Below are 19,996 nucleotides of genomic sequence, written 5' to 3'. Positions count from 1 at the left end.
ATACAAAATAAAAAATTAAGTTGGGGTTTAAGAAAGATTTTGTGGATAAAACCTGTCAATACAATTTAACACTTTTCAAGAAAAGTACTAATATTTTGCAAAGTTGCATTTAGTAGCTTGATTCAACCCCCCCCAAAACAAAAGTTACCGCGTGTTGCGAGGTGTCCCGAACGAGCAAGCCGGCAGGTCAGGCGAGGTCTCCTGCGGCTAAATGAAGACATTTTGCAACGGTGCCGGTGGTGGTCCACCGCGTTTTGCTTGCGGTGGTCTTCTGGCGGCATCGAGCGCCTTTACAGTCAATGCACACGGCACAAGAAGAGCGAGCGGCCCGAAAGGCTCAAAGAGTTCAAAGCTTTACAAAGACAAAAAGGCCTAAGCCGGGATTTCTCTCTCGCGCCTTCTTTTCCAAAGAAGCACAAAATATAAGATGGCCGTGCATTTTCTGAAACGTCGCTAGAGGAAGGAGTGAGTCGGCCATTTTGCGAAGGAGGCGACTGCTCTTTTGGGTTTGCGTTGCGTAGAATTTTCAAGTACGCGGCACTACACACGGCAGAGAGCTAATCAGCAGGTTTTCTCCCCATTATCGCTTCCCGTCTGAGGGGAGCGCCGCGCACAAGTAGGCCCTTCCATTGATTAGCCGGACGGCAATTTAAATATTAATACACTGGCCGGCCCCGCTTGGCACTCTGGCGCTCTCTGCGGATCCGCTGGCTGCATGGCCAAGCACTCATTCCCCAGATTAAAAAGAACCCGCCTCCTCCTCCTTTTTTTTTTTTTTTTTTGAAGCACAATCCGCCTTTCTTTTTAGCCATTAAAAAAAACTTCAAGGAGGCAAGTGGCAGCGAGGATGAAGACAGTCACGTCTTGCCTTCCGGCGTACAAACGCAATAATGGAAGGTTTCACACAAAAAAGAACAAAATACATTCAGGAACGAGAACACAGACGGAAATGTGACGACAACTTGGTGTAAACGTTTTTAGACTAATAAAAATTATATTTCTTAAAGCAAAAAGTTAGAGATGTGACCAGATAAGAAGTCCTATTTTCCATTTATTTTGATAAAAAGTGATCATTTTTAAAAATTGAAGATAATTATTTATCAAGTTAAAGTCAAGATTTATAATCATTTTTCCCAGATAAACTTCATATTAATTTTGCTATCAAATCTTATTTTTCCAAGCATAGTTCAATTTATTTGAGGAATAAGCCTTCTTTTTTTTTCTTTAGAAAGTAAGTAAAAATTAAAAAATGATAAAGCCCTATTTTCAAGATGAAATCTTACATTTTTGGAAACCAAAAAACTAAACAAAATAGAAATTCCTATTTTTCTCTAAATTCTTCAACCCATTGCAATTAGGAGACAGTCATTTCACAATAAAATGACTTGGATGAAGTTGTAATCCACGAGAGCAGCAGTCTATGGTCCGCCGTTAAAGCTGCACCTTCTGCTCGACTGGCCAAGTGCAAACTGAACATTCACTGAATCCAAATTGCTCTTCACCCATTTGAACCAAGCACCCTATTACGCAGGGAGCATCCCGACGCAAATTTAACGTGAAGCCGTTCTCTCTCGCCCAAAACGGCGACCGGGCCACTCGACCTTATAAATAAACACATTTGCCCGGCGGGCTCGTAACCAAAGCTAGGGGACACGAGCGCACTGACGTAGGCGGCGGCCGGCGAGCAAATGACCCAAAATGCGACGCTTACCAACTCACTTGACACCAAAGGGGAATGCGGCGTGAATGCCCAGCCTAAGTGACGGAAAAAATGCTAGCTAATACATTGTGTAACACAAAACGGCATATTTGTCCAAAGCAGGCGTGAACTGAGCCTGAACCAGGAAGTGGCTGACAAGAAGTGACACGGCGAAGGTGATTGTCAGGAAAGGTGTTTACAGGTCATGACCTAAAGGCCACCCCTTCTTGTGATTTTTTTTTTTTTGTAGGTAAAACAAAGATGGGCGACACTTCCCCGTAGAGGAAATGTGGCCAAACATTGTAAAATAATCCTATCATCCTTGTTTTGGATATTGTTGTATAACTTTTGATGGCTCACTGGGGAGCAAGTTTGGCAGCACATATCTTCAATGTGGTAAGTGCAGATTTTTCTTCTTCTTGCTAAACCTGTGTGCACATGCAATTGTTCGACCATCAACGTCTGAACAAAGTCCGTTGATACATTTCTGTTCAAACACAAATTGGATCCAAAGCTAAAAGCGCTAATGCTAATCTGATGTTTTCGTGAACGTATTTGTGCCACTTTAAAGGTACGTTTTGTGTATATTTTGGTGATGCCTTTAAATTGCTTTCAGGTACAGTTTGTATGGAATCTTCAAAAAACTTAATTTCAAATGTGAATAATTTTGGAACACACGTATTTCACATATTTTTGCCTTGAAACGATCATTCTAACAAATGGCTTCACATGAGTCATTTTAGTCGACTGTATTATGCCACCACAGTTTTTCATTTTGTATTTTGTATTGGTACTCTTATCATATATTAGTCTCAAATCAAAAGAACTAAGCAAAAAAAAAATGGCAACATCGCAATCACGAAGCGTTTTTAAACGTACATGGCAACAATATCGGGCCTGAGAATCCCGTCTTGGAGGTAAGGAGCTCTTCATCGGCGGCGACGGAGGCCATTAATGCGAGACCACAGAGGTCATTAGCATCGCTCCATGCACCGGCGTAAAGCAATCACCTCCTGAGAGCTGCCGGACCATCTGTCCTCCCCCCCGTCGCCGTTCGCCGCAAGTGTGAGGTCACTTAATGACGGCCGACGCGCGTTCCCGACCGGGGAACCTGATTAGGCCCCGCCGCCGACAAGTGTTAATCAGCTGGGCCGGATGACCGGGACAACGCTGTTCGGAATTTTAAACATGCCCTGCTGCTCAAAGATGGACCAAGTAGGGATGTCGTGGGAAGGTGCGAAAAAAGCTGGCCTTCCTGTCGAATAAGTCTTTCTGTCTGGCTCGTTTTAATTGCGTCGCTAGCATGCTAGCATGTGCCGCGACCTAACAAAGCTAGCCGGGCAAGTTGGTGTTCGATCACATGATTCAGTTACTAAAATGGAACTGGATTTTTCTGAACTGCTTTATTATTTCCACTCAATCTTCACTTAATTTCACTTCAAAACACCGTTTACCAGGCAATTGTCTCATATTGTATGCGTCCCAATTTGGCGCGCTCATCAAAATTCTCAGTACGCACGCGTACCTGCGCACCAATTATTAATATTCCATAGTGCCTCATTTCCCTGTCATATCCATTTTATTCTTTTTACTCCCCCCAGTAGATTCTGCACTTGCTGCACAATGTTATGTATGTGCGTCCACAGAGCTTTGCCCTCCTCACCATAATAGTTTGTTTTTGTTTTCATTTCAGCCTCCGCTTTTAACTTGACATGAATTGTTTCCAAATCTTGGCCTCGCCCCCAATCAAAGTCATCCTCAAGTGACTGACGGCGGAATTAGCATGGAGTGTTTTGTTAAGCTCGCCGTCCTGACGTTTGTGATTGAATCAAAGCGGACAAATTCCCCGTGTGTCAAAACCCAAATTCCCTCGGATTGAAAGCGTCAAACAAAAGGACGGTGGATGTGACGTCTTGGTGGAGGCATTTGTCACGCCAGCTGATGTTTCTTCTTGGCACAAATGGTTGAGCGTGAGTGATGCTCGCTGCTATCCATCACAGAAGGACACCGTGGACACTCGGGGGAATGTGAGATTGGGATGGGGGGGTACTTCAGGGAGCTCATTAGCGCACCTATTAATCTGCGGTTTGACCCCGGAGAGAGCGCACCTCCAGCTAAAGGCGACCCCGGTCCGAGTCAAAACAAAAGCTCCGCCAGGGCTGAAGAGTCGCTCCTCCTTTTTTACGGCTGTTTGGAATCGTTCGGTCATTCCCGAGTCACTCATCACTGTATAGATTTTTAGTTGCTTTGGTCTTCGCTTTACTTATGTTCAAGCTCTTAAATCTACCTTAGCATTTGTTCGACTACTTTTCAAGAAGCTTTACTCACCACACACTCAAAATCGTGACACAGTGCGCAAGAAGTCAACCTGAACACGGCCTGTGTCTTTCTTTTCCAAGTCAATTATTGATAGCGGGGAGGAATCTTGGTGGCAAGGATGAAAAGCGTCTGGCGGACCTCCGTGTCCAAGTGGCACTGGCTTTCAAGACGAGCCCCGCTGCCTTACTGATCCTTCCTTCAGGGCCCACCGCCTGCTGCACGCCCGCCCGCCTCCCTCGTTAGCGCTCTCTCGCTTGCCGGCCGCGCTGTTGAGCTCAGCACTTTGCAGAGTCAAAAACAATGTCATGCCTGCGAGGCCCTCGCGTCTCCGTGTCCTTTGCCGAGCACTCTGCGGCGTTTCCTCACCGAAAGGTAGCGGCGCTAACTGTCAGCTTTATTTAACACAAATGATTTGAGTGCGTAACTTGTGAAAAGCCATGTTAACGCTAAAATTAGCACTCGGGCGTCCAAGGTTGGACAGTGTGGAAAAATGGCGATTGTTGTTACTTTGTTTTAATGAACTGAGTAACCACGAGCCTTTTGTAGTCATGATTTACAATTGCATATTCATATGATGGCTTCGTTGTTTTGTTTTAATGAGCCGGGTCACAACAACAGCAACAAAAAGATAACACTCACCATTCACAGTCGGACTCTATTTTTATTTCGGAAAAATCAACGTTGTCAGATGAACACCGATGTGCACCAAAACGTAACGGACACAACTTCAAGTTGAACACAAGAAAGCTAGCGGCCGGCCCGGAGTGACGAGTCGCAATCTACCTGAAGCGAAAGCTCAAACCTGCACGCCATTGATGTTGCCAGCACAGACGTCAATGTTGAAGGTTGCTCGTATTTGAGGTCAGGCCGGTCGTGCGCAGGTGGCGGCTTGAGAACCCGAGACTCCGCCGCTGCCGCTACTGTGATTCCGCCTTTGATTTGCCCCTCAGATGTCTGCAAAAGGACACTTATACATTTTTCAAGGCCCAAGAGTCCACAAAGGGAAGAAAACAGCTTTGAAATAAACAAAGGTCCCTCACCTACACTTGATGTCGGACGGCCCCAGGAAAAACGTCGGCGAGATGAGAACCAGCGCGGCTCGCGTCGGCTCGTCCGAGCGTCGACGCCCGGTGCCGCGACCCGACCCCTATCTTTTTGCTTGATGGAAAAGCCTCGTCAGAGTCCATCTGCGCTTCTCTTTCTGAGTTGGGCCGAGGGGCGCTATCGCTAGCATTAAGTTGATTAAAGTGCTCGCCCTCCAAATGCCAGATGAAAGCGGCGAGCGCACTCAGCCCAAGTCTAAGAGCAAATCGTACGTCAGCACGGGCAATCCAAAGCTTCTCTGGCAAATCATCTCTAATTGCACCTTTCTTCCTCCGAGCGATCTGAAAACCGAGCCGGCGCGGATACTTTGTTTGAATGTCACGTCAATTTTGCAATTTTCAACAAAAAGCTTTCAATAGGTTCCCTTTTGAACGTTTGAGACGATGGTTACTTTGTTTTAAGAAAACAAAGTGACGATACCAGCGGACGCATTTTGCGCCGCTGACGTGAAATTGACAAAAGATAATGTGATGCGTGACAAGAGCTGATGCTGCTTATTTTGTTTTAACGAGTTTACGGGTGAGAATGACGATACATGTCCATCTGAATAATGTGAAGACGTTAGCCAATCACAGTTTGTTTTATTAACCAACAACAATTACGGGTAGCAAACACGTTTGGTACTCGCAACTACGTTTCATTTGTTTCAATCAACAGCAAAGTCGCGCCGCCGCAGAGGTCGGACGAGAGCCGCCGCTAGCTAGATGAAAGTAAACGAGCGCACTCAAGCGAGCTCCTCAAAAGCGCAACTAATAAAAAGGCCGACGGAAGCAATCCAAAGCCTCTTTGGCAAATCATCTCTAATTGGACCTTTTCTTCTTCGTCGACTTAGTCGCCATTCGACCTTTTTCAAAGCCTCCTTTTGAGAGCGGCCTACTCCAACCAAGTGACCGTTAGCTCCGCGTTCGATGTTACAGTAGCAAACAAAAAAAAAGGCATTAGATAATGAAAGTGTGCTTCTCTCACAATGCGAGGCAGGCAGATGGCGGAATCAAGAAGGACGAGTACGTCGTCGTTGTTGTTGTGCGGGAAATGATCAGGATGTGACAGCACTTTGCTTTCAGGTAATCTATTCCCATAATTGTCACGCCAGATGCCGTCCCCTCTTTAACCATCAAACCCTCCCCCGCCCGCCATTCCCGCTCCGCAAGGTGTCACGCGAGCATTACGTCTTACCGAACACACTCGGCGAAGCCTCGACAGAAGCGTTGACAGCGTCGTTGCCGGCAAAACAAACAAAAGCTCGGGCACTTAAGCAGCTGATCAATGCCTGTTCAAGATTTTTTTTGTGTGTGTCAAATGACGACGTTTCGTAGCTCAGAAGAGGTGCCAAGCTCGCTCCAAATTAGCCTTCAAGAACGACTCTCGGCACGCCGGTAAATAAAGGGCCAGCATAAATTACCTTTTGCGTGTCAATCCTGTGCTGGGCTTTTTTTTCGTCTTTTTGTTAGCATGTCGCCTATTCGATTCGCGAGCGGGATAAAATGAAATGAAAGTCGCCGCAGCCGCTCGGAAAGGATTGGCCGCGTTGTGCGAGCTGCAGCCAAAGCAGAATCTAAACTCATTCATTGCCAGTGACGACTATAGACGTCAAAGATGCACTTCAACTGTCTGTCTTTACATGTGGGCTCTGAAAAATGATCTTGAAAAATTCTCGTGTGTTTCCCTGGCCATATTTGTTTCCATATTTAGTGGCCTATTTGTTTCCACATTTGGCCTTGAGTTTGCTGCGGAAGGAAGAGCAGACGGGCGATGAAAGACGCGGCTGATGTGAGCGAGCAGATTGGACGGGACATTTATGGACTGTGGGCCGCTACTCGATGAAATGTTTGCTCCACTTTGTCCGGGCGACACTCGGCGCTGTGGGTGCCGTGCTAAAGTCTCCATTGTCAGAGTCAACTTGACCTGACCTAGCTGGTTAAGCTGCTGCATTGTGCACAGCAAATCGCTTCAACCGCGGGGGGGGGGGTGGTGCTTTGTGCGGCTGCGGGCACAATAACGCATAAGCATCGCTAATGCGCAGAAAGACCAGTTTTGTCTGCGTATTTTATTTGCGGCTAGCTGAGGAAACACAATAGTCTCTGTAACATTGGCTCCTTATCCACTTGGCAACACGGTTTTGTCGATGCATTTCTCACCACTTTGTACGCCGTCCCAGACATGATTGGGGGGAGGGGTGGCCGGAATGTACTTATATGCGGATATACTTTGACACAAATTCTCTTTTCAAGCCACCAAATAGTAAATTATGGCTAAACAAAAGCAAATCTATGGTCACAAAATGGGCATGACTTCTTCACGAAAGACTATTTTATGGCCCCAATAGACATAACATGCACACAAAATGCTAATTTGTGTCCTCCAGTGACTAATTTGTTGACAAAATGCTAATTTGTGTCCACGAAACACTCAATCTCAGATGCAGATATTGAGCGAGCGCATTGTCCGGCAGCACTTAGCGCCTCGGCAAGCCCGGACTCGCGCTAGCTGCTAGTCTTCACACCCGCTTCGTTGGCTAACGCTCGTGTTCAAAACAAAAACGACATGACCAAATCGAGGCTAACATCATCTTTTGTCTCATCGGACGCTAGTTTCTGTTGGGACGCCATCTTATTATCAAGGTGTTGTTGAATTTCATTTGCACGCTTCACGGCAGCCAGATGATGGTTAGCTTTTATATGACGTTTAAAATTAGCTTTTTTTTTCTCTGTGCATAACTTCAATTGACTACACACAGTCTTTGTTTTTTGTTTTGGTTTACAAACTTTCACTGTTTTCCCGACTTCTCCAGAACAAATGCAGCGTCGAATCCCTCCTTTTCCCGTTTCCTTCTGAATGTCATCAGCCTGCCTCCTAATTACAGGCGGCGTCCTGCCCGCCAGCCAGCACCTTATCCCTGCCATGAACCGCGCTAACACTAATTGTTCCATTACATCAACAATAAGGCGGCGTCAGAAGAACAAAAGAAGCCCAAGAAGAAAAAGAAGCGAGGTAGAGACAAACTTGACAGGCTAATTTTCATTAACCCCGATCTCTGGGCGCTTTCATCATCCGCCGCTCTCCTCCTCTTCATCGTCATCTCCCTCCTCGCTGGCGAAGAACTCAAATTATGCACAAGCGCCGCGGCTACAGCTAATTATCCAAAGAGTTCCTCATTAGGCCATTTCCAATCCCACTTTAGATCAACACTTACTCAGACCTGAGGGGATTCTTCCGTTCCCAGCAGCGGTTAAGCAAACAATCGGTGCAAAGGATCAGGTGTTCCACTCGGAGAAGCGCAGGGTAAACAACCGCTCGTCTTCTGGCGCCCTCACGCCGATGCTAACTGGTTTCGATTTCTCTCTCCGCTCGGGTCAGGAAGTTACGTGAAGGTCTGAAGACGGGGGAACGGGGTGGATTAAAAAGAGACGCCGCACCGACCATAAACTGGAATCAGTGGCAAACTATTCCCACAGCATTTATTAACGTCATTTAACCGACTCATTAATAGTACCATCGTTTACACTTTTGACTTTTGGTGAGCTCATTCAGAGCAAAAACAAATATGATAATATTACAGTCGACTTTGGCGAATCCCAACAACATAGTCATTAATCTAGCCGAGCTTCCGAACTTTGTGGTAAATTTGCTCAATTTTGTGGAGCTAGTCCTATCTTTGTAGGCTTTCTCTACAATTTGTCAAATGTGAAGACATTCCGTAGCAGACAATCTACACTTGAAATTTAGCATATCTAAAGCCGGTTGTTGTCTTGGTTTCATCGCCCGTAGATCACGTCAGTGTTCTTTGTGGATGTCGGCCAAAAGGCGGCTTGGCAGCAAAACATTAGCAATTAGCAGCTAGCTGCGGAAGACAACGGCGCTTGTTGTAACAGCCAGAGACGACACAGTTGCGATGCACAGGAAATCACACGAGCGAGTGAGCGGCAAAAAGACAAATCAAGTTGGCATTCCAGAGTGGGTGGAAATGATCCCGTATGCTAATCTGGGGTCCTTTTGTGCCAAGATCCTGTTTGCCAATAAGATTGTCCTCGTCTATGACATTAAGACGGGACTTGCACCATGTCTCTTGATGCACAATACTAGCTTTCTGGAATGACTGGAATTTGACTCTGACTGACTAAAAATCTTTATGCAACGTACTTGAAATATTCTGATGACTGCCATTATTCAGTTTCCAAACGTTAGTCTCTGGAATTGGACGGTTTTGGGGAACCGAAGGCCAGCAACTCTCCGACGCGGCGCGCTGACCAACGGCGGCCTTTTGATGTGCTCTGGCTTGTCAGCCTTCATCCTTCCTGCCTCCTCCCCCTCCTCCCCCTCCCGGCGTCGGGGTGTCATCGCGTCTGCGTTCCGCCAAACGGCAGCAGAACGTGCGGCGGGGCTGTCACTTCAAAATGGGACGGCGTCAGATCTGTTACTTTAACCTTGAAGCAATTAGCCGCGGCTGAGGCGTAATGAATCCTGACATCACTCCGCTGTGATGAAACCTCTAATTGCTCTGCAGGAGGAAGAAAAAAAATGAAGCTTTTGACATCACTGCTGATAGACGGTTTTTTTCCCCCCCCCCTTCTCCTCTCCATCCTCCTCCATCCCTTGTTGGCGGTTGGCCCGGTTGCAACTTGAAAGCTAGCGTAGCCTCGGTGCCATCAGCTGTCCCGTCACATGACAAAGACGACGACGGCGAGCCGACGAGGCAAACTGGCTGCCTTCGCCCAAATGATGAGGCCCGTTTAAGCCGCCATGATGTCGGCCATCACTCAGACCGGCAGCTTGCTGTCCGCCGGCCCGCCGGCCTCTCCCAAAGGGTGGCCCGAAGACACTATATCCACATTTGTGTGCACAAGTACACTGTTAAAACTGCTGGGTCAAAATTTTGACTCACCCATTAGCTTGGGCCAATCTGACCCAAGTTTGGCTTATTCTGTACAAAGCAACCCAATTTTGTAGAAGTTGGGTCAAATGACCCACATCAGTGACCCAAATTAGATTTTTGAGCCAGCAGTTTTAAGACTGACTGCATGTGGTAAATTACAAAAAATTAAAACGCTTTTATTTTATTTTTTTAAGTTCCCAAGTCAGGGATTATTATATATGAATCGCAATTTACTTGGTTACATTTTTAATCAGGCCATTAAAATCATAATAAATTGAATTGAGGTCCATTCTTAAAATAAATTTGGAATGCTTTAAGTTTCATTTAATAAAAGTACCAGATGTCTTTTCTGAGTTACTGAATTGAAGCTAAAATTACTCATGGATGGACGACGTCTGCCAGCACAGTTTCTTGTTCTTGAACATTTTTAGTCCACTCGGTCAGCCGTGTTGTCTGAAGGCAACAATGTGGAAGATGCTGCTGAGATATTTTTGGTGGATGCTTGCAGGGGCGGATGAGGAGGAAGGGAAGGGTGGGGGGCTGGCGGTCGGGCGTGGAGAGGGGGCGGGGTTAAGACGCTGTTTAGTGAGTGATGTCGGCAGATGTGATAATGAGAGGCCAAGCAGAGCAAGTGTTAGCTCATTATTGTCATGAAAAAGATATGGCGGCGTTACATCAGCGAACGCCCAGAAAAGTGGCAATTAAAGGAGCCTCGCGAGGTTCCCGCTGCAGGCGAACACCGACGAGGAGAGGCGAGCGAGCGCAGGAGATGAGCGAGCGAGACAGCGAGAGAGAACGCCTCCCTCCCAAGAAAGCCCATCTGTTGTCAATAAGCCAGAAAAGAAAGAAAGGAAAGAGGCCTTAATCCGCTATCTGCACGTCTGCTGCCCTCCCAGCTCGATTTACACGCAATCCTTCAGCGGCCTGCCGTCATCTTGCGAAAAAAAGAAAAATTAACGACAGGCCTCCGATTGCGTTCCACTTAGTGACAGGAAAACTTGCGTAACAATGTCATCGCACCTACTTTTAGTTTACATTTAATACATTTACATTTTTTGGTATGTTTTGACAGAAACTGAAATCAAGATAAGTGTACATTAAAAGTCTCAACACCCTTGTGCGGTGGCCAGGTGTTTATGACATAACATAGAAAAGAAAATCGTTTCGAAATATTTTCCACTATTGACGTGACCTTTAGCCGACCCTGAACAACTCAACTGAGAGAAAAGAGATTTTTTTTTTTAAGAGAGGTGCTGGAAATAAACAACTGTGGTTGCGCAAGTGTGCACACCCTCTTGGAAGCGGTATGTGGTTCACATTCAAGCTCATGTTAAATGGTCAACACACGCTTGCCTCAATTTCGTCTTCATCTGATTCACCCCAAACTTCAGATGTTCTCATTAGCTTTGAGTTCTACATTTTTCAGATCAATGTTTTTTTTTTTTTTTTTACATCACAAAAGCCTGACATTTCAACAGGGGTGTGTAGACTTCTTATACCAATGTATGCATGCATTTTTATAGCACTTATTCTCCTGCTGGCGTGTTGGAGCCTACCATGCTTGTTTTTGGGATGAGAGATGAAACCCTCACAGGCATGGGGAGAACATGCAAACACTACATTGGATTCGAACCTAAAACCTCTGAACTGTGAGGCGGATGTTTACCTATTTTGTAAAGAAAAAATTTAAATGGGAAAAAAAACAACATCTTTTTTACCCAGTGTGAGGTACTGAGTGACATCACAGGTGATACTAGAGCTCAGATATCTCCATTTGTATTTAGTCCAGTGATGCCTCAAACCTATTTTTTTACATTCTTTTAGTATTGTACATTTTTTCAAACTTCTTTTCAGCTCATTTTAAAGCCTCAGACTGTTGTGCAACTTCAAAAATTATTTTTGCTTATGTTCTTATTTTATCTGATCTTTTTATGTAATCTATTTGGGAAAATAATAATTGTAACATTTTTAGGAGGTACTAGGCAGATATTACAATGAAATTGGACCTTGTCCCCAAGCTAATTTTGAAGCTCCAGTTGATTAATCATCCTCTGCTATTATGTTAGCCAAAAAAAAATCAAAAGTCAAATTTTGCAAATATATCCAAACATGAATGCTAATGTAAAATATGTTGCAAATCTGGACTGCATTGAGCGTTTCCCGTGTGAAAAGCTCAACCTGCCAGTCAGCTTCACGCTGTCACTTTAACTCACACTCAAGTGTGACCCACTTTAAACAAGTCGCTGCCACTTTTTTTTATTTGCCGCTTTGTTTGCGCCATCACTCCACCGCAAAAAAAAACTACACACGTAAATAACTCCTCATAAAAATCATTGACATCTGATATTTCATCATGTTTTTCCCCTCTCTTTTTTAAAGGCGTCTGCCTAATGGATGAGCAGGTATCTATGCTGCCACATTAATTCTGTTTGGCTTGCAGGCTGTTAATGAAGCGCACACACACTAAAACCCGCGCCGTCCCCTCCCTCCTCCATCCACCCGCGGAGTGCAATAAATAAATCATAATGGCACAGAAGTCATGCATGTGAGCAACGTGCGCAAAGCGCACCGCGCTGCCGCTGGATCTGCCGCAAAGCAAGATGGCAAAATTTGCGCCTCTTGTGAAAAAGTCACATTCCTACGATTTTAGCTGGGGTTTTTTTTTTTTTTTTTTTTGGGTGGGGTGGGGGGGGGGGGCATATAAATTTCGTCCACTCTATAGTTCTTAAAACTGAAATATCAAAGTAGTAAAAAGATAGTTGCTCCTTCGTGTGCAGTAAAATAAGCGTGTTTGTTTGTGCAAGTGGCCATGATGTAAGCTATCTAAATATCATCGCATAAAAACCTCTGGGGTCATAGTTCTAAAACAAACTAAAATCGATAACATTGAGTATATGCCCTTAAATGGAAAATATATTTTCTTATGAAGTTGATATAGAGTTGGAAATGCAAATTACGTCATTGCAACTGTGGGGTAAAATCGTGCGGCTAAATAGGAACGTACTTTAAATAATAATAATGATAATAATAATAATAATAATAATAATAATCACACAATGACTAAAATTTAGCACGGCTCTCCAAATGGCCCCTGATGGGAAAAGGGCTCCCGTGCAGCCCTGCTGGCTTTTGGAGAATTTGTCGTTTTTTCCTTTGCAGCGTGTCCCGCTGAGAAGTGGAGAAATGTGTGAGCAGCTGCAGGGCCACATTCCCAATCCCTGCGCGTTTACGTTGCCAAGCGCGTGCACGCGCATTCACCGCCACTACGCGCAAATGTCGGTCACCAAGCTAAATCTGCAACGTTTAACAAGTAAATTGGACTTTTAAAAAAAAAAAAATTAACAAAATTGTTTTTAGACGGCCAGGTAACAAGAAAAGAAAAGTTGTACGTTTGCATTACGTCTTTATTCATTCCGTTCTTCTCCATCTAATAATAAACTTTAACTGTTTATTTGCTAATGTTAAGTGGATTTTGTACAAAAAGACAAAGCAAAAACGAACAATCAGACGCGAGCAGTCCGCGTGTTCCAGAGTCTTTTATCTCCTTTCCCCGCCACGTGTGCGCGGGGTTAAATGTCTTTAGTGTATTTTTTTTTTTTTAATTGGTTGGTTTGTTGTTGTTTTAGTTTTCCTTTTTAGCGTCCCTACCGCGCGTGCGGCGGACTCGACAGAGGGTTCAGTGCCGGCTGGCCCCCTGGTCCAAGGCCGTGGATGAGCACGCGGGGCACCAGCGGCCTCTGGATGCCCGCGGCCGCCGCCGCCGCTGCCGCCGCGGCCGCCGGGTGCGGCGGATGCGGCGGGTGCGGCGCGGAGGGAGTCCGGTACATGCTGCTGTACATGGCGGCCGCGGCCGCCGCCGCCGCAGTGCTGCCGTCCACCGAGCCCAGGAGACTCGGGTGGTAGAAGTAGGGCGACGGGAACATCCGCTGCAGGGCTGAGTAGTTGCCGGCCTCAGCCAGCAGCTCCAAGCCAACCGCCGTCTGACGCTTCCACTTGGTCCTGCAGAGGCCCAACGACAACGGGAGTTAGTCGCTGCAAAAAATGCATACATACAATAAGCATCATAAAATTAAGCGGTTAAAAAAAAAATCGACACTTTTAAATAGGTGCGGACAATAACCGAATTGCGCGCCACACATTGGGAACACTGCTATTTGATCTTTTTTGCAGGAAGAAAAAAGTTGTTGGTTTTTAAATCTGCATGCATGCTGAATTGTGCATGAAAATTGGTGCAAAAACAACCAAGCAAAAAAGCTTCTAAATCAGTTGAAGCCAACCACATTCAGGCAAAAATCCAGTACACTGTGTAATGCATGAATTATTAGATTTTTTTAAACAAATATCTGAATATCATAGTTAATTGTGAATAATAAAGCGAAAGAATCCTTAAAATCCTTTCTTAATCCAGCAGTGGTGGGCAACTTCCACTGTGGGGGCATGTCCATAGAATACTGTCAAAGTTGTGGGGAGAAACATTTTGATTTAAAAAAAATCTGAGATGAATTAATTTAATTCCATTCCACATGGGAAAATACGCTTCAAAATCAGATGATCAATTAGTGCTCAAATACAATGCCTAAATCAACCTGGCCAACTTCCAGTGTGCAGGCACGTACATGGTCTGAAGTCAAATTTAAATCTAAAAAAATGGGCGTGTGGGACTGTGGGGGGACACATTTTTTAAAGTGCACGACGAATTAGAGGTAAAAAAAATGCTGATGCCATTTTCACTTTGGAAAAAAAGAAAAAGTTGCATGCTTAAAAATCAGTGGACAACTTCTAGAATCTGGGCCATATTTGGGCTGCATGCGGTCACGTGGGATTTCATAACTCTTTGGGGGGGAGGGGCCATATTTTTGTGTTTCTTTTCATTCTACACGATGAATTAGGAAAAACATGCATGCTTCTTATTTTCATTGTAAAGAAAAAAAACCCCGATAAAACCCTTGTTGGCCAACCTGTGGCGTGTTGACCATACTTGGACATTATCCTGTCAACCTCCAATTTAATTGATTTTTGAAAATTCATTTTGTTTTGGTTTTCATTCTTCTCAAATGTACATTTCTCTTCTTTTTTTGCATGAAGATATGAAACGTCCAAAACGCCTTTACCGTTAAATTATGAAACCAATAAATCAAAATATATTCAAACTAACCATTGACATTTCTGTTATTTTATAATCTACAATGAAAATGATACAACAGTAACTTAACCAGTTGATAACAAAATACATTTGGACAGGCTATACATTAAACCCACTCCAAAGAAAAGATTTTGCCTCGAACGTAGAAATAGTCCTCCCCCGTGCAGAGTCTAACATATAGAAATGAAAAAAAGACAAGAATGGAATGTTTTCCCCTCTGACACTAATAATCATCGACAATTCAAGGAACAGCTACAAAAGTCTGCTGGGAAAATCCACCAGAATGTAATCAACATATATTAAACGAGTCTCTTTTGATTAGTTCGCCACTTTGAGTGCACGTTTGTACGCAAGCGGGCGCATTGTCGTACCGTCTGTTCTGGTACCAGGTCTTGACCTGCGTGTCGGTGAGGTTGAGCGCGGCGGCCAGGTCCATGCGGTCCTGCACGCTCAGGTACTTCTGGCGCTCGAAGCTGCGCTCCAGCTGGTTGAGCTGGTGGTCGGTGAAGGCCGTGCGCGCCTTGCGGGGCTTCTTGGTGCGCGCCGGCGGGCTGTCGCGGCTGCTTGAGATCTCGCGCTCGCCCTCCTCCTTGCTGCCTGCATGTGTACCCACCACCACAACATGCAGCAAATTAATGGCGGCACATGCACTCCATTCCCGGGTGGTCGTGGCAGAAATATGCATGGCGAGCGGGCTTATTAATACGCGAAAATAATACGTTTGACGTGGCGTCCTTTTTGTTCACTCGTGAGAAACACATAGTTGATCATCGGTGATGTGTTTTGATTCTCCCATCTTAGAAGTCGTCAACTTTTCCTCGAAATTACATACTGTAGCTTTTAAGAAAAATGTACGAGCGTGTTCCGTGAACATGTTTTTCATGCAAATATTAAGTTGAGCTTTTTCTTGAAATATGCGTTTTTCTTTCATTATTACGTTTTTGCTCTATTTGATCTTCAAAATAGTTTCTTTTCCTCGAATATTTTTTAAAAGAAATATGTGCATACTCTTTAATATATGCATTTTGTTTTTGCCAATACAACCTTTTTGTCACGGACTTTTAGATTAAACGAGTGATTTCTGTTTTGAAAATGGTCATATTTTTCGAGAATACACATTTTGTTTATCAAACTAACTTTTTCTTGAATACGTCCGCATATGTTTTATCTTTAAAAACATTCCCCTTGAATATATATGTATTTATATATTTAAAAATTTAAATCTAAAGTATACATTTTTGTCTTAAAAATAGGACGGAGTCCATAACATGCAAGACCCGAAGAAGCATTTGAATTTATGCAGGTCGCGTCTTTTCTCTGCGCTTTAACAATTAATTTGTCCGACGTCGAAATATCTGCAGCAACAACTAAAAAGGATGAGTAACGAATTTTTAACAGTGTTTTTACTTTTTCAATTATTTCAAAATTTGCCTGCTTGTGTTGAGTCCGAATTCTTTTCGGATTAAGTCGGAAAGCAAAAGTCCAGCGGCCTGCATTCCAATTCGTCCGCGACGCCCAAATCAAATCACCTGCGTCAACTTTTAAATGAACTTGAGCTGAGGCGCGTGTTGTTGTAAAAATCAATATGTCAATCTATTTGTAGCCCCCCCTGCGTTACCCCCTCCCTTTTTTTCTCCTCCTGCCTCCAGGAGTAACAATCATCTCTCTAATTGAGCCACCAGGGAGGCTCCGCGCACAGCTTCTTCCTTCTCCCATGCATGCACCAGCAAAATCCCCCTCCTCCTCCTCCTCCTTTTTCTCCTCTCCCATGCAGCCCTCCTCCCCGCATCAACATCCTCCCTCCGATCCTCCGTACCGTTGCACTTGTCGCCGTGTAGCAGCATCTCATCCCGCCGCTCCATCTTGCCGCCCCGGCCCTCGTCCTGGAGCTCCATCTTGGGCCGGAAACCGTCCGGGCCCGAGGCGCTCTCGGCGGCCTTACTGGGCGACATGGACACGCTGGTGCTGTAGGGCGCACATGCGGCCAGTGGCTTGCCGTCGCCCAGGATGTCCTTGATGAGGAAAGACGAGGTGGCGCTCCGCGGGCCGCTGCAACCCGCGCCGGCCGCGGGGAGGAGGAGGTGGTGGTGCGGCGGAGGAGGGGGAAGATGCGCCGGCGGCCCGTGGTGCTGGTGCTGGTTGTGATGATGATGATGTTGGTGGTGATGGTGGAGGTGGTGGTGGAGGGGGTTGGCGTCGGGGTCCGACGGGTGCTCCGCGGTGACGGAGAGCGGCGACGAGGGCGCCGTATCCGCCACCGTGTCGGCGTCCGAGCAGGACGGCGGCGGGGACGGCGTTGCCCGCCCGCCCGCCAGGATGGTGTCAATTCCGAAGCTGGAGCCGCTCGATGCCTCCATCTTAGCGGGAGGGGGTCGTCATAACAGCCCGGGCGCGCCTCTCCTCACATGCACAACCCCAAAAAAGTTGGCACGCCGGAGAAAAGAAATTCAAAAAAAGAAAAAGAAAAGAAAAAAAAGGTAAATAAGTCCACAATCCAGCAGGTGAACTTCCACGGCATCCGCGCGCAGGTCGCCCCCCCACCCCACTCCCAGGTTTTCTTCTTCTTTGGCTTTTATTGGAAGTTGCGTGAAAGTTGCGCGTCAATGCGCAGCTGGTTTGCAGCTCCGTCCGGCTGCCGCATCACACTCCGCACTCGCTCGAACCTTTTGCCGCTAATCACCGTACTCGCGCACTACAATGACTTCCTGAGGTGACGTCACGGCCCACGGCCAAGAGGGGGTGGGGTGATTAATATTTTCTCCTTTCTAATAAATACCGCAACGCTGCTTCTCTTCATAGCATTCCAAAAAGAAAGAAAATCCTTCTCCTCCTCTTTCTGCTCCTTTTCATCCACCTGCTCCTACGTCCCCATTGGCTGGCGCTCAGACCCCGCCGGCCAATCAGCGCGGAGCTTCTTGAATCCTGTTCTCGATGCCGAGAAATGAAGCTGCTTTTTTCTCCTCTGCAGGCCTCAGCGGCGAGCTTTTATTTCCTAAACACTCCAACAGGATTTTTTTTTTTGTCTTTTTTTCCCCCTTCTTAAAAAAACGGAGATTTAATTCCGGCGTCATGGTCGGTCCCCCCCACCCCACCACGTCGTTTTGTTTTCCTTTGGAGAATATTCTTCAATATGTGCTCGTGCGTGTATTTGTCCGCGTGTGTGTGGAGCAGTGATGGCGTTAATGGAGGTTGTCATCTTATAATTAGTCGAGTATTATGGGCTGCTAATGAGCGCGCCAGATCAGCTGACAAGCACTTTTGCATCATTTCCACACAATATTTCAATCATGCAAAAGTTTTTAAATTCATTTTAATCCCGCAGCAATATTCATTTTTAATGCATTTTATTTCCTTCATAGTCAGACTTTAGATGTCAACATTGTCAAATGCAGCTTATTAAATGGACATCTTGTTTATTTGATGCATGAACGCTCTACTGGAATTTGTTAAAAAGGAAATCAACCTAATAAATATTTGTGTTTATGAATTCAAGACTATTTCCCTCCTCATCTATAGATTGAATTATTCCAAGTCATCCGGGCTAACAAATATCTCTCTTAGCATTCATCACCATTAAAATGGTGTCAGTCCTGCAGAGTAATCTGTAAGAATTTACATTTCATATTTAGGAAGGCTATTTTGTGTTTATTCAAATGGGAGCAGCACATCAGACGATTCGTCGGTTAGAAATGAACTCTGATTTAAAAATAAATCAAAGGAACACACTCGATTAAAAATGCTGAATTAAAAAAATCCCTATTCACTAAATAAGGAGGCGTTATGTTGTATTATTCAGCTGTTGAAAATTTTACAACAACGGAGCGAATTACGAGTTTCAACCCTAGGTGCGTCGACGATTATGACCACACGAGGGCGACAAATCGAAGTAAAAACTAAACTGTTTAATTGCAACAAATTGCCCAAAGAAAAATACATATTTTAAAGAGCAAAAATATTACGACTACTAGAAAATAAATAGTAAATAAAAATGAGTCTATAAATATGGAAACACATTTGGAGCTCAGCCAACCATTTATTTTGATGACAGTAATCATTTTATTTATTTTTTTTAACGTGCATAACGTGGCCCAGCGGCATGACGTGGTTGCTGCGGCGGCAAAGGCGTGTAAGCTGTCACCTCACACCGTTGGCGACCTTCAGAACGCAGCAGTATCTGCGTCATTTAGCCTGTCAATCAAACCCCATAAAGGAGGGGGTGAGGTGGGGGGGCTCCAGTTTGGTAAATGACTTTTGAGGAACACACAAACACATAATGATTGCAACATGATCCAAAAGTGGCGTCTAAAGGTCGTTTACAGCAGCACTAAACAAGACGAAAGTTATTCAAGGTTTCATTCATTGACATAACTTCTTGAAAGGTCGTGCCGCCAAAGACACGTGACATTTTAACACATGCAGTGTATTATTCCCTATACCTATTCCCACCTCAGTTCACCATCTTCCAGATTGTGACCTTTAAGGGTTAAGAGTGTTATTCCCAGCAGTGTACTTAATAAAGTGTCTTAATCATGTATGATTTGCAGTTCTTCATCAAAGCTACACTGGCCTTTATTTGGCTTATGTCATATAACAAGATACTCAGACATGATCATACTCAGGGCCTACCTAATTAAGTGGGCCAAAAAGTGATGTTTATTCTGCTGTGAAAAATCAAAGCCAGAGCTCACATGTCTTTTTAGCTCGTTTCTGATGTCAAATTTCTTCACTTTATTCAAGACTATTCTCAACTAAATTGTGTGAATTTTTTTGGAAAATCGGTGTCAGTTGTTTGTGGCAGTGAGTGATGTGAAGCGCAGGCGAGTTGGATTTTCTAACATGACCGAGGCGGAAGTGACGT

At 45.1% G+C, this 19,996-nt stretch overlaps 1 protein-coding gene across 1 annotated transcript; it reads right to left on the bottom strand.

The window, feature by feature from the left end:
- Positions 1-12,677: 12,677 nt before the first annotated feature.
- Positions 12,678-17,992, bottom strand: barhl2 (BarH-like homeobox 2). The gene is made up of 3 exons (XM_037250269.1): positions 16,955-17,992; positions 15,510-15,735; positions 12,678-13,994 (listed from the first exon to the last, which is right to left on the bottom strand). Exons 1-3 carry the CDS (start codon positions 17,493-17,495, stop codon positions 13,640-13,642), a joined length of 1,122 nt encoding a protein of 373 aa, XP_037106164.1. The 5' UTR covers positions 17,496-17,992; the 3' UTR covers positions 12,678-13,639.
- Positions 17,993-19,996: the final 2,004 nt, after the last annotated feature.

Source organism: Syngnathus acus, chromosome 4 (assembly GCF_901709675.1).
Source record: "Syngnathus acus chromosome 4, fSynAcu1.2, whole genome shotgun sequence".
In the NCBI taxonomy this organism is placed as follows: domain Eukaryota; kingdom Metazoa; phylum Chordata; class Actinopteri; order Syngnathiformes; family Syngnathidae; genus Syngnathus; species Syngnathus acus.
Note: the sequence above shows the minus strand (reverse complement) of the source record. Positions and strands in the feature narration are given on the sequence as shown.

What these genes read in the sequence shown, in the direction of transcription:
- barhl2 (XM_037250269.1), bottom strand. Translation starts at nt 17,495, where the DNA reads ATGGAGGCATCGAGCGGCTCCAGCTTCGGAATTGACACCATCCTGGCG. An exon ending in ACACGGCGACAAGTGCAACG is followed by an intron (nt 15,736 to 16,954) that starts GTACGGAGGATC and finishes GTACACATGCAG; the next exon opens with GCAGCAAGGAGGAGGGCGAG. An exon ending in ACCTGGTACCAGAACAGACG is followed by an intron (nt 13,995 to 15,509) that starts GTACGACAATGC and finishes GGGCCTCTGCAG; the next exon opens with GACCAAGTGGAAGCGTCAGA.